Source organism: Phragmites australis, chromosome 2 (assembly GCF_958298935.1).
Source record: "Phragmites australis chromosome 2, lpPhrAust1.1, whole genome shotgun sequence".
Lineage (NCBI taxonomy): Eukaryota > Viridiplantae > Streptophyta > Magnoliopsida > Poales > Poaceae > Phragmites > Phragmites australis.
In genome coordinates this window covers 32,380,552-32,394,566 of record NC_084922.1, presented here as the reverse complement: position 1 = coordinate 32,394,566, position 14,015 = coordinate 32,380,552, and the positions used below count along the sequence as shown (strand labels likewise).

At 48.8% G+C, this 14,015-nt stretch overlaps 2 protein-coding genes across 2 annotated transcripts; both read left to right on the top strand.

The window, feature by feature from the left end:
- Nucleotides 1-344: 344 nt before the first annotated feature.
- On the top strand, nt 345-907 carry LOC133905486 (uncharacterized). The gene is made up of 2 exons (XM_062347295.1): nt 345-532; nt 583-907. Exons 1-2 carry the CDS (start codon nt 345-347, stop codon nt 905-907), a joined length of 513 nt encoding a protein of 170 aa, XP_062203279.1.
- Nucleotides 908-3,414: 2,507 nt separating this feature from the next.
- On the top strand, nt 3,415-5,428 carry LOC133908405 (uncharacterized). Its single transcript, XM_062350418.1, has one exon. The coding sequence runs from the start codon at nt 3,855-3,857 to the stop codon at nt 5,013-5,015; it is 1,161 nt and encodes a 386-aa protein (XP_062206402.1). The 5' UTR covers nt 3,415-3,854; the 3' UTR covers nt 5,016-5,428.
- Nucleotides 5,429-14,015: the final 8,587 nt, after the last annotated feature.

Here is a 14,015-nt window from a genome sequence, read left to right as displayed (position 1 = left end):
GTGCCTGCAGGCGACGCAACGTGGTGATCCAATCAGGGGGAGGGGGTGGGGGCTGCTTTCCCTAGCTGCTCCTGATAAGGCACCGCGTGGGCCAAATGTGACCAGGGCATAGGCAAGGTTGGACACGAAGCACGATTAGAAGCTTCCCGTGAACCCCGTGCCGGCACATGGGATGCACAAGCGGGCGGAAGGATGACCGCAAGATACAAATCGGGCGACCAAAAACGATTGCACGACGCTTTCATATTACCTAATACGAACGGCACAAGCGCAGAACCCTCGTCAATCCTCAAACGAGTCGCGTCGTTTTGCCAATAGATGGAAGCAAAAGCCGCCCTCCTCCAATGGCGGGCACGTACGACACTAACGTCGTCATAGACGACGGCACCGCGATCCACATCACCGTCATGTCGTCGGCCAACGACGTCATGCTCTTCCTCCAGGAGTTCAGGAGCAATACCCTGATCGTCGGCCTGGCGACCACCCGAACAAGATCGCGGTCCTCCAGCTCTGCGTCGGCTGCCACTGCCTGGTCAACCAGATCATCCAGGAATGCTTATTCATCCCCTACGCTCTACATAGCTTCCTCGTGCACGCAAGCATCCGCTTCGTCGGCGTCGGCAACAACGGGGACGCTCAGAAGTTGTTCGAAGACTATGACCTTCAGGTGGCCAACACGGTGGACCCGAGCCACGTCGCCGCGGAGGCGCTGTGGTGGCCGTTGCTCCAGCAGGCGGGGCTGAAGGCCGTGGCGCGTGCGGTGATGGGCGTGCAGATCGACAAGCCGCGGAGGGTGACCATGAGCCAGTGGGACACCCAAGTTCTGACGGAGCAGGTTAGGTACACCACCATCAACCCCTTCGTGTCCTACGAGATTGGTCGTCAGCTGCTTCACGACGAGTACTAATCCTACTACTCCAATATATAAGTACGTAGCTCGTAGGCCCGGTGATTCGTGTATAGATCCACTACTACAAAATATCATATCGGTGTCGGTTGAAAATGACTTTCCTACTGGTTTTTTAATTGGCATTTTTTACTCGGTACTCTCCAATCGGCAGTGATGAGAACTTCAGTACTGGTTTTAGACCCGGTTGGAGGCTCAACCGGCAGTGATAGTATTTTCGAAAAACAAAAAAAGACAAAGACGACCTGTCACCCTGCCGCGCCCAGACACCACCGCGCTCGCTCCTCGTCGCTGCCATTCCCTACACGGGCCCTACAGAGAAAAATGTGGTGGCACCAAGGCCGTCGCCACAGCTTCGCCGCGCTCGACTGATGCTGCTCCGACCTTGCCTCGCCGTCGCCACGTCCCTCGCCTCCGCCGTAGCTGCGCCTCACCGTCGTCACCTTGCGCTCGCTAGCACGTGCGGTTTCTCTTCCGCGCCCGCGAGGCCACGCTCGCCGAGGACTTCCGCGCCGACGTCACCAGCCGATTCATCGACTTGAGTCTTGCAAGCTTCAACATCGACAACTCGATCGCACAAGACTCTCGTCTCCTTGGTGCATCTCCTCATATGCAGTGTGAGGGCCTTTAGAGACACTGGAAGAAAAGTCAGAAATAAGATGCAGTTACGAGTGCTATGATAAGCAGCTTACCTCAAGGTGAGTCCTCCAATTATGACAATGTGGCGGCGGCCGTCCTCCAATTAGGCGCGGACCTCCTTAACCCGGCGTGGCACGCGCGACTTCTCTTTCGCGTCAGCGAGGCCACGGTCATCGTTGACTTCCGCGCCGCCGTCACTGTCGAGATCTACGTGGCTGTCGTGGGCTCCTGGCACCTCGGCGGGGACTCGCTGGTGGGATCCATGCGCTTCCTACTCTTCCTGGTTGCAAGCCTCGTCGCGGTGCCGACATCCCGCGCCTTCTGCCTCTCGCCTGCCGCCTCCCTTAGCGGCTGACAAAGGAGAGATGAGAGAGAGAGGAGAAATGAGAGGAAGAGAGATTGAGAGAGACGCTGGAAGAGATAAGGCTTGGTCTGCTGGAGGAGCCGCGCGAAGACTTAATTTTTTTTTTCAGCTCGTGGCATATATTAGTGCCGGTTTTATTGGTCTGCTCGAGGAGCCGTGCAAAGACTTAGATTTTTTCAGCTCGAGGCATGTATTAGTGTCGGTTGGTATAGGGAACCGGCACTGATATAGTCAGGTCAGTGTCGGTTCATAACGCCTCAGTCATTGTTCACGTGCGGGAGTTTAACAACCGGCACTGATACGTTTTCAGTCATGATTTTTATATAATCGACACTGATAAGATGCTACTTATAGCCTGTTATGTAATAGTGATCACCACCGTTAGCTCATGTGTCTAAAGTTGGGAAGATGTATTTTTATTGCTTCTTGTTTCATTAGCTTGGGTTTAGATTTTCCAGGTTACACGAGTTAAAGCATGAGAATAATAATAGGGGATAAATGCAAACCCCGCCCCCCAAAAGTCACTTAAATTTTGACTTTCCCCCCAAAAGTTGTTTTGTTGCAAAAAACCCCACAAAGGTTTGATTTTGTTGCAAAAACACTCCTAAAAATTTATTTTTTTAAAAAAATCACAAAAAATTCTAAAAACAACTAGAGACAATTATAAGACCTTTTGTGAAATTTGTTTTCAAAAATAATATCCTTTGCATCATATTTCATGGAGAGTAAGTTTGAAAAAAAAGAAAAACGTGCAACTCATTTATTAATTCAAGTTAAATGCATAGTTAATTATTTACTAATCCAAAAATCATGAAATAAATTTTTTAGTCTTCTTACATGATCCTCTATCTTGTAAATTTTTTTTACATGAAATCTTGAAATAGTTATTGCAACATGCAGGATTGAGTAAATGTGTTGCAGATAGATTAATTCATAACTAATCCATAACACCCCCAAAATTAGTGAAACCACTTTTATTAGTTTACTTAAACAATTATTTGTGTAGGAAAAATAATGGTAGACATGACAAAGTTAAAATAATATGAGTTAATAAATGGGCTGCACATTTTTCTTTTTTTTCTTCCAAACTTCCTCTCCATGAAATATGATGCAAAAGATATTATTTTTGAAAACAAATTTCACAGAAGGTCTTAGAATTGTCTCTAGTTATTTTTAGAATTTTGTTAATGATTTTTTTATTTTTTTAACTTTTAGGTGGTTTTTTTAACAAAGTCAAACTTGGGGAGGGGGGTTTGCAAAAAAACAACTTTTGGAGGAAAGTCAAAATCCAAGTGATTTTTGGGGTTTTTTTAGTTTTCCCTAATAATAGTACTTCGTAATGATTTCACCGCCAATTTGTCCTCTTCTGACTTACTGCTGATAATCATTCTAATCCTCGGTTATGCTAAGTTCCATCTATTTGTGAGATGATGGTCCCCTACGTTTCAGATCTTCCCTATAAGTTGCATCTGAATTAAACAATCCACATTCCCCCCACTCATATGCGTAACCCAAATCTGCTCCTTCCTCAACACCACTCCACACGTTGCCTCCCAATGGCGATCCTCAACTCCTGTCTCCGAAGCTCGGTGTCCATTTGTGTGTAGGCAAGGCTGGGGTGCACGACTCCACTTGTTTGCTTTTCACCATTTCTTGGTCCCACACAGCCAGACGTCGCTTTCTGATTGGCTCGTTACGCATGGGCTTGTGTCACTCAGCATCAAGTGCCGTCCCATCAACTGAAATTGTCAAAAAGACAAAAACCATGGGCTGCCGACACGCTGTAGAAACCGCGAAAAAAGACGAAGGATGAAAATGCCAATGGGCGGCAAATTTGCACCTGTCTGACTCACGGAGAATTCACATGCCTGAGTGCTTCTTGTACTGTTACACAGCAGAATCTTCTCGGCCTCGATCCTCCTCTGCCTTGTCACTCCTCCGCCGATGGCGCCGTCGTGGTCGGACCTGCCGTCGGAGCTCCTCGGAGTCGTCCTCCTCCACCTGCCCTGCCTCGCCGACCGCGTCTACTTCGCCGCCGTCTGCCGCTCCTGGCGCTTTGCCGCCGCCGGGCGGGTCCTCGTCCCGGCGCCGCAGCTCCCTTGGCTCCTACTCCTCCCGTCCGCCGACGCGCCCTCCTTTGTCAGCCTCCTTGCGGGCTTCACTCGCCGCCGCCTCTCCCTCCCCGACGGCGCCCGCGACGCGCGCCACTGCGGCTCCCACGAAGGAGGCTGGTTCGCAGTCGCTGCTGACGGCTGGCGCAGGTACGAGCTCGTCAACCTCTTCTCAAGGGCGAGGATCCCTCTCCCCGAGAGGCTCAGGGTTCCTATCCTCGGCATCGTGAGCTGCGTGATCGTCCGCGCGGTCGCGCTCTCGGCGCCGCCCACCTCGCCGGGCTGCCTCGCCGCCGCGCTCGTGTGCGGCGCATCCAACCTCGCGTTCTTGCGCCCGGGGCTGGACACTCACTGGATGGCCTCCGAGACGGTGGACAGGCTCCAGGACATCCTGTACCACGAAGGCGAGGTGCTGCGAGGCTTCCACGCCGTCACCGACTACGAGGCGGTCACAGTGTTCACGCAGGGAGGCGCCCCCGGCGCGGCCGCCCTCATGATGGCCTCGAGATCCTACCGGATGCAGCGGCGGCCCGGCGCCTCCTCCGCCGGCGTGAGCCGCTACCTGGTGGAGTCCCGCGGGAAGCTGCTGATGGTCGTGCGCCGCTTCCCCTCCGTCGAACACGGGAGCAGCGCAAGCACCATGCCGCGCCAAAACCGCCGCTTCGATATCTTGGAGATGACAGTGCAGGCTCAGCCCCACGGCCGGCACACGGCTTCCTGGGAGGATCTCGACGGCGGCTTGGACGGGCGCGTGCTCTTCCTAGCTCGAGGCTGCTCCAGGGCGTTCGAGGCGTCCCAGTTCAGCGGGTTCCAGGAGGGCGTCTACTTCTTGGACGACACAAGCTTCGACATCTCCTTGGCGCTGTCGAGCGGGGGCAACTTTCCGTGCAGCGACATCGGCTGGTACTCGGACCGCCAGATTACTCGTGGGATCAAGGGTTTCCCGTCCGAATTCCAGTCGAATTGCTCGTCTCCAGCCTGGGTTTACCCTTGACTCTGCTGCAATCATGTCACTATGTCAGTAAATGTAAGTATGGCGTTGGCCGCAATTCATGACCTGATGTAGTCGTCCCGAGAACCTGCAGCACGAAGCATGCATCAATATCATCGCGGATTATCTAAGTTTTCAGCGAAAAATCCAGTCGCAGCTTAAGCAGGCGCGGGGCGACCGCAGCGATCAGTATCTGGCTAGTTTCGTTTGAGCCGAAACTAGCCCTGCCAAAATGTTGCTAATGTGGTTTCAGCCAAAACTAGCCTACCAAAATTTTCGGCCAATAGTTTGTTCGCCCACAATTTTCCAATGATCGTGAGAAACGAAGTGAGGAAGTGATGAGATATTGATAATAATTTATGTGTTTCGAACTTGTTTAGTATTTGTCTGTAGATACTTGTTTTTTACATGTCTAACTTGAGCCGGTGATGTTTGAATTACGAATTCTTCTTTGGACGTAAAAAAATTACGTATACCTGATGTTCTGGTGTTCACTGAAAGTTTCGGTGTAGATAGTGTATACTCGTCGGACTATTTCTTGCAGAGAGTAATTTTTCAGACGAAATTGGATATCAATGCATCGGAAGGTCCGGTGAGTGTGAAGCATATCATCGAAGTATTTTCAGTGCTGAAGCAGAAATAAAACCAAACACCAGATGGTTCAGTGATAGACTTTGAGAGCGCTAAAGTATTTTCCGCGGAGAAGAAATTTTTTGCGCCAAGTTTGATTATGTACATCGGATAGTCTGGTGCTGAGATTATGAATACCGAAGAATGCACCTGATCTTTGTTTCAGGGAGGTTGCAGAAAGGTGGTTCGGTGAATTGGTACATACCGGATTATCTGGTGATGTATATGATATCGCCGAAAGCTTTCACGGATATTTTCTTGCAGAGAGGAAAGTTTTCCTAAAACTGATAGTGTTACACTTACCAAATAGTCTAGTGTTAAGAGTAGAATACACCAGAATATTGGTGTTCACATTTTCTGCAGGATGTGCTCTGAGTTGAAGTTTTTGATTTAGTGCTAACCTGGAGATGTTTAGAAATGTGGAGAAATGTGTTTACTTGTTTTAAGGTGTGCAGGTGATGCATACAACATAACGGTCGATGGCGAATGATCGAGGTTAGGCGGGTGCTTAATGCCAGATGATCAAGAAGGGCTAGGTGGAGTCAAAGATGATCCTAACTGTACACATGAAGGTTAAGCAATGTATGAAACGGAGAATGAAGATAGCGTGTTGATAAAGTCAAGCGAAGAGGATATCAGTGTAAGTGACAAGACGATCCGAGGGATCAAGAGCGGGAGAGACTTGACGGCGGTCAAGATCGCAAGATGGAGGACGCGCATCATCACCAGAGCGCTTGGTTTAGATGGGAACAAGTGGTGGCTAGTCACGCTTTGAGAAGCGTGCTAGGGTTTCACAGTTTGGTCTCAAAACCGTGGGAGGACTGGAGGAGTACGTAGCACCATCGCAAAGCTTGCGTTAAGGCAAAGTTAAATCGTAAAGGTGTCACGGCCGTCCGATGAATGGAGAAAAAAATACACTAAAACATCCTTAGTGGTAGATAGAAGGGTACTATAAGAGAGGGGTATTTTGAAAAAAGCTGGAAAACTTGAGGGTCAATTTTTCTGCGTCTATAAATAGAGGGGCATGGTTATAGGAGAGGGTGAAGTAGCCACTTGAGCCTATTGTGCCACTCATTTGAGTGTTTAGCCTACATATTAACTGAGAGTTTTGAGTGAAAAATCTTTATAATCTGTTTAAAATAGGTCAACTTCTGTTGTAATGAAATCTATTTTTTTCATATTGTTGTGCTTACCTCTTTCTAGTTTTTCTCTATTGGTTCTCTGGTAAGTTTTTAAGTTTTTCGGTTTCTGGATTTGATTTTTGTTTTAATTTTGGGCTGAAATTTTAGCACCTCGTGAGGTCATTTTTTTTTGCTAGAGGTATAAAATTCGCATGCACATGTTTATATGATGGTGTCTTGAATTCTCTTGTCTCTAGACAATCAATTTAGAGAGTTTCGTTGCTCGGTGTTCATCTTTTCTTATTTTTTTTCTAGTTGTGATCTTTCAAGTGCTAAGACACAAAGATTGATCTTAAATAGAACATATGATTTATATACTATTCGTGGAGTCATGTTGTTTTGATTTTCTCTTGTTAAAATTTTACTTTATTTTTATTTTCGTTTGAGTTTTGAGATATATTGAGTGATCTAAATAGAAGAAGACTATCAATTTTATAAAAAATTTATTAAACCGCCTATTCACTCCATCTTTAATCATCAATCTCATTCCTACAAATTGGCTTGTAATGTTTGGGATATGGGCAGCAAAGCTTCAACGTCGAGCTCCCATGGAGATATCCCATGATCCACTCCACTGCCTCCCAATGCGGCTATCCAGGATTTGAATGGGCATGGACGGGCTTGACAATCGTCCAAATGTTTGCCAATTTTTTCAGGCTAGGCGAATTCTGGCAAGGTTGAACTGCGCACAAACCAAACAACTATCTCCCAGACCGTCCTCGTCTATATCCCAATGGTTCTTAATCAGAACTTCGCACATTTTTGTACTAACATTGCGAAATCTTCATTATTTCTTTCCTTCTTCAAACTAAAATGTATTTGGAAGGAGCATTGTTCCACAAGGAAACAGAAAGGAAAAGGTAGGCAAAAGTCAGATGCACTTGATGCCAATCTGAAGTCTGGTGATCACATCAACTCCATATGTACGAACAACAAGCACAAAACTCTTGTCCACAATCAAACCAATCCCTGAAGTTTTGTCGACGGAAGAAAGCAAAAGCCCTGCTCGTCCACCTCGGTTCCTCCAATGCCAGGCACGTATCGTTCTCGAAAGAAAATGGCAGCCACGTACCACACCGACATCGTCCAATGGACGACGGCACCGTGATCCACACCACCGTCATATCCTCGGCCGACTCGTTGCCCACGCTCTGCGTCGAACGGCGCTGCCTCGTCTACAGGATCATCCATGCCGACATTATCCCGGCAGCCCTGCAGGACTTCCTCGCGCGCCGAGCTCCTGGTTTGTGGGCATCGGGATCGACGGCGACGTACAGCGGCTGTTCGTGGACTACGGATTTCGGGTGACCAACGTGATGGACGTGAGACACCTCGTCGCGCATGCGTTGCGCTCGCCGGACCTCCCGCAGGCGGGGCTGAAGTGCTTGGCGAACGCGCTGATGGGCTTGCGCATGGACAGGCCGCAGAAGGTGACGCTAATCCAGTGGGACGCGTGGTTTCTGACTTGGGGCAGATCAAGAACGCCACCATCGACGAATCGTGTCCCAACAAATCGGCTGGCGACTGCTCATCAGCGTCTTCTATTTATACTGCCGTTTGATTTTTTTTTTTTCACAAAAGAACGTCTTTTATTCCTAACTTTGCATGAGACGTCCGCTTAACCATTCATTATTACAGTTCTAACCATAGGCTGTAAGGGAAATACATTAGTGCTCTGAAACGCGCGGCTCTTGCTCCCGGGTCATTTGGTTTCGCGAAGCGAAGTAGTTTGATTGGCTTCTACTAAATACGATATTAGTAGTAGGATTCCTCGCCCTAACAATATGCACATACGAAGGGAGATTTTACTGTCGTTAACTGTACTCGAGAAGCAAGCGATAAAGTTACGTCCCCCTACGTTGTCTCGTAGATTCATGATGCAATCTACTGTGTTTCTATGATTGTGACTTTGAGCATGAGAGAAAACGATGCAGCTGCCACGTAAGGAGATCCTCTGACTAACGTGGGTCTCATCTGTCAGCGATGCCGTCACGAGATGGCGTTATATCAGTGGAACAGCTGCCAGCCGCTGGTAGTTACGGATGTAACACATTATTATCGATGAGTGCTCTCAAGGCTGAGCTAACAGATTTGTTTTGGGGAAATTACTCTCATATTATTATAAAGATATACATCTTATTAAAATGCTATTGGTATGTCTATAATACGTAAGGTTAGGTCTCACATGTAGAGACTTTTTTCATTTGTGAATAGTCTGTACAGTATCGAGTAGCATCATGCATCTGGAACACGGATTTTTAATCGTAAATAGGTTTTCTGCAGATGCAAAAAAATAGCATATCTGATTGCACACTAGTATTTGCCTTCCCAGCTTTCGTTCCGGACTACATTTAGTTAGGGCATGTTTGATTCATACCTAATATTACATGGAGAGAAACAACCATCTACGAAGAGTTTACTCTACGGTGTAGGTTTAAAGAAGCGCATACATACCCGTATACAAAGTATACAAATAAATAGTAAACATGAACACACATAATACTGGGTAAACATTGCTTTATTCATTAATCATGGAATTACATAGTACTATTTTCCATGCATTACATATTGAATTGCACCAAGTACATTTGACTAGTAATTAGTTGATGATTATATGGTTCTTGTTTCTCGTGGCTTCACGAAGTCTCAAGTTAATTACATCTACATTGTTAATTCACAAAACATCTCTGATTAAACTATGTTTATGGTCGCCGTCTCGGTGGTCTCCATTTGTGCATAAGATGTAAAAGAGAAAACAGAAGTAACATGCCAAAGCCTTGTTGGTTCTTTGTGAATATGTGTAGCATCATTGGCCTCAAGCAATCTTCATCATCGATCGCAGGTGAATATTCTAATTGTAACATCATCAGTCTCAAGTAACATCATCGACCTCAAAATAAATTAATTTGTTGCAGATCATTAGCCTCATGCAAAATAATGGACAACACCCATGAGCTAGGAGCACGCCGTTATACATAACATCACCGGCAACGCAAGTGAACCCGCAACCAAGAACGACATTGCACACAGAATCACTAGAATAATGACCTCAAGCTATCATCATCGATCATGGTAACAAGGCAGCAAGCATGTCACTAGCATACCGACATGCAACAGGCAACACCCTTTGGGCCTTAGCAAACATCATTGGCCAACAAGCAGGGCAATCAGCACCATGAGCCAACAAGTAAGGGGATAACATAAATCATCATCAAGCCATCAGCAGCCACAAAACAAAATTACCGTCACCAGGCCACCAACAACAGATAGATGGCCACAAAAGCATGGCCGACAATAGACAGATGGCAACAGGGCAGCAGGGCCGACAATAGAGCACACCATCAGCAAACACTAGGCATCATGGAAACATCAGTATCGCCAGCAGACTACCAGGCAAAACAGAAAGCATCACCCATCAGCAGAGCAGCAACATCAACCAGATACTCTTTATTGGGCAAGCCTTAGCAAAAACATAATTGGCCATGCGGAAACACCATCATCAGCAGGCAGCAAGACAGCCGGCTAGCCACCAGGGGATAGAATAGGGCAACTAGTATCATCCGACAACAAAGTAGAATCAGATCGGCCACTAGTAGAAGGAGCATCTCATGGCAACAGGAGACCAGCAACAGGACGGTAACAAAAGCACCATCACATGGTCACAACACAACCAACAACATAAGCAGCTTAGCAACGGGGGCTCGGGCTGACAACAAAAGCATCACCAGTGGCAACAAGCGACAAACAGCAACAAGAGCTCAGTCTGGCAACAAAATGGCATCAGTAGCATCGGAAGACAACACCACCACAGGCCGATAACAAGCAGATCAAACCACCGCGAGCCGGTGACAACAGAGCTACTGACCAAATCATCCCAGGTAGCACCATCACAGGCTGGTGGAAGGCACACCACCATAGGCTGGCAATGAGCTGATCAAACCATCGTAAGCCGGTAGCAAAAGATCGGCACCACCAGACATGAACTCAATGATGACAATAGAACACAACCAGCCAGAACAACCACCTCGGTGGCAACAACACACGGCCAGATAGAACACACATCAACATCAACGGCGCACGTCCAGTTGGAACACACATCAGTAGCAGATCGGCACACAGACAACCAACAAGACACATCGGTGGCAAATCAGGACAAGGCTAACTGGCAAGACACATTGGCAGCAATGGCAAACAGCCAGCCGGAACACACATCGGCGACGCTAGCAATCGACAAGGGAGAAGGAATAAGATGAAGGTTAAAATTAATAAACAAAACCTACCATGGTGACCGAACGTGGCGGCAAAGCTCCGGTCACAAATTTTCTTCATTGATGGCGGTGAATTAATTCGATGGCGGCGCCGAAGTTTGGTGATGGAAGATGTTAGTAATGACAAACTTTGGCGGTGGCGGATCGAACTAGCGACAAACTAATCAACGACGGTGGCGGTGGGGCTTTGGCCAAATAAATTTGATCTCCCCCTAGCAATGGAACCTCCCCGTTTATATAGATGATGATTAAAACATCTCCAAGAGTCTCTCAATTCTAGCTCCAACAGCTTCCCAATCTCACCCACAATATTTAACACCCAAGAAGAAGACCACCAAGGCTGCAGTGACGACGGTCGACTCCCCGGTCATGCCTGTGCGACAGTCCAGGCGACTAAACATAGGTCGCATCGGCGACGGCCCCCCAACCGGCGGGAACGAGGGCCTTACAATCACCGCTAACCTAACCATGACAATAGTTGTGGACGACACCGAGGGGCTCTCTACCCCGGAGACCCAGCAGCAGCAAGGTGAGGCCCCTGCTGCCCCTAGGGGTTACAGCAGGTGCCACCACCAAAAACACCATTCCATCCGAGCATCAATCGCGCTTGGCGGCACTCCTAACCCATATGGAGGAACAACAAACGGCCCAGCAGATCGAGCAGCAAGCTAACCGCACGACCACCACCGCCCCCGTGACAACCGGCGCTATTCTGATCCAAGCTCTACGAGCTGATTAACTCTTCGACACCAGGACCCTGCACGTTCGGCCTCCGGAACCTCGGAGCCAACATCGTGAGGATCCCGTGCAAGACTACGACTCTCCCCTACAGGCTACGACCTTCCCGGAGGGCTTTCAGACCCCGAAGCTACCTAAGTTCAAGGGTGATTTGGACCCTGATGAGTTCATTCGTTCCTATGCCCTCACCATAGAGGCCAGCGGGGGCGGACCGACCACCATGGCTAAATACTTCCCTCTCGCCTTGGAATGGGTGACCAAACGCTGGTTCTGGGCACTGGACCCTGGCGTCATTCACGCCTGGTCCCAACTCCAGGACCTCTTCCGCAGTAACTTCTAGGACACCTTCGTCGAGCGAGTAACCTCCAAAGGCTTGTTCACTATCAGGCAGGAGCTGGACGAAACCCTCCAGGATTACTTTTGAAGGTTCTCCCAAACCAAGGCCCAGATAGGGGCATATCGGACTCTTTGGTCATCGATGCCGCAACCCAGGGCCTGGCCGAAGGCCCCTTATACGATCGGCTGAACCAGCGCCCAATACGAACAGTGGAAGTCCTCATGAGCAAGTTCGAGGAATATGCGCGGGCAGAGGAGGAAAAACTTCGCCGAAGGCGCTCGCGAGCTACCGAGACTTCCCGTGTCAACCCCGAGAAGCTGCTAACAGTATGTGCTCACGTGTGTATTCTTACGACCCACCTCTTGCAGGACCGAATCCACAATTAGTACTACAGTCAGGGTTGATCGATCCTAGCAATATCGGCTTCTATAGGTGCAGCTCTGAGTCCTTGGAGGTAGTTCAACCACCGCAACTTCCCATTGCCACCGCCATGATTGCGACACCAAGATATCGGTGAATGCAATGTGGTCGTCCAATGTGTAGTCAAGGAGGTTGGCGACGTGTTGTACCCGATCCTCACACGGAGCAACTATGTTGAATGGAGCTTGCTCATGAAGGTCATGCTGCAGGCTCGTAGTATCTGAGATGCAGTGGAGTTTGGCGATTCGAATTTCTAGGATGATCACATGGCACTGTTGGCCATCCTCCAGGCCGTGCCCCAGGAGATGATCGGCACGCTCGTTGTCAAAATGAGCATCTAGCAGGCTGGGATGCCATCATGTCGATGCGTGTCAGCGATAATCACATCTGCAAGGCCTCGACGCAACAACTACAGAAGGAATTCGAGGCAATTTTGTTCCATGATGGGAAGATGATCGACGATTTCATGATGCGTCTCTCCAGCCTCATCACCAACCTCACCATGCACGGAGAAATGATGGAAGAACAGAAGGTGGTAGAAAATATCTACGGGCAGTCCCTAAGAGATTTTCAAAGATTGCTCCGTCCATCAAGACACTTCTTGATCTCTCGACGCTCACGTTGGAGGAAGTGACTGGGAGACTAAAGGTGGTGGAGGATTGTCTTGATCCAGAAGAATCCCTTGCCATCGGCGGAAAGCTCCTCACCGATGAGTAATGGCTCACGTGAATCAAGGAGTGGGAAGCAAGGCTTAGGGTCCTCGGGAAGTGGCAATGGCGGCGGCAATGCCCGTGGCCATGCATGCACATCAAGGAAGGAAGGGGGATGTGACGGTTCCAAAGGCAAGGAGGCCGTGCGCAACCTCTCTCACAACAAATGCCGCAATTACGGGCACTATGATCACTGGGCCAAGACTATCGATTGCTCAAGAAGGCACATGTTTATTTGGCACAGGGAGAGGAAGAAGACAAGTCTACTCTCTCAGTGAAGTGTAGGAGCCACCGTCAAGCCACGTCCACCTCGACAAGCCGCGTGTGCAAGTCCACCTTGGTGTCAACGACCACGGCGACCACCTAGAGGGCTGGTACTTTGACACTGGTGCCACAAACCACATGAAGGGTCACCACAATGTCTTCATGAAGCTCAATCAAGGCGTGGTGGGCTCCATCCGTATTGGAGATGGTTCGGTGGTCGACATCTGCGGCTGTGGCACCATCCTGTTCATTGGGAAGAATGGAGAGCACAAGGCACTCTCTGAGTCTACTTCATCCCATGGCTGAAGAACAACTTCATCAATGTGGGCCAACTGAATGAGGGGGCTCCAAGGTGCTGATCGAGGACAAGATCTTCCGAATCTGGGACCGCCAGCACCACCTTATTGCTAAAGTTCATCGTGGGCGAAACCAGCTGTACATCCAATGCTTTAAAA

What these genes read in the sequence shown, in the direction of transcription:
- LOC133905486 (XM_062347295.1), top strand. Translation starts at nt 345, where the DNA reads ATGGCGGGCACGTACGACACTAACGTCGTCATAGACGACGGCACCGCG. An exon ending in GCGTCGGCTGCCACTGCCTG is followed by an intron (nt 533 to 582) that starts GTCAACCAGATC and finishes CGCTCTACATAG; the next exon opens with CTTCCTCGTGCACGCAAGCA.
- LOC133908405 (XM_062350418.1), top strand. Translation starts at nt 3,855, where the DNA reads ATGGCGCCGTCGTGGTCGGACCTGCCGTCGGAGCTCCTCGGAGTCGTC.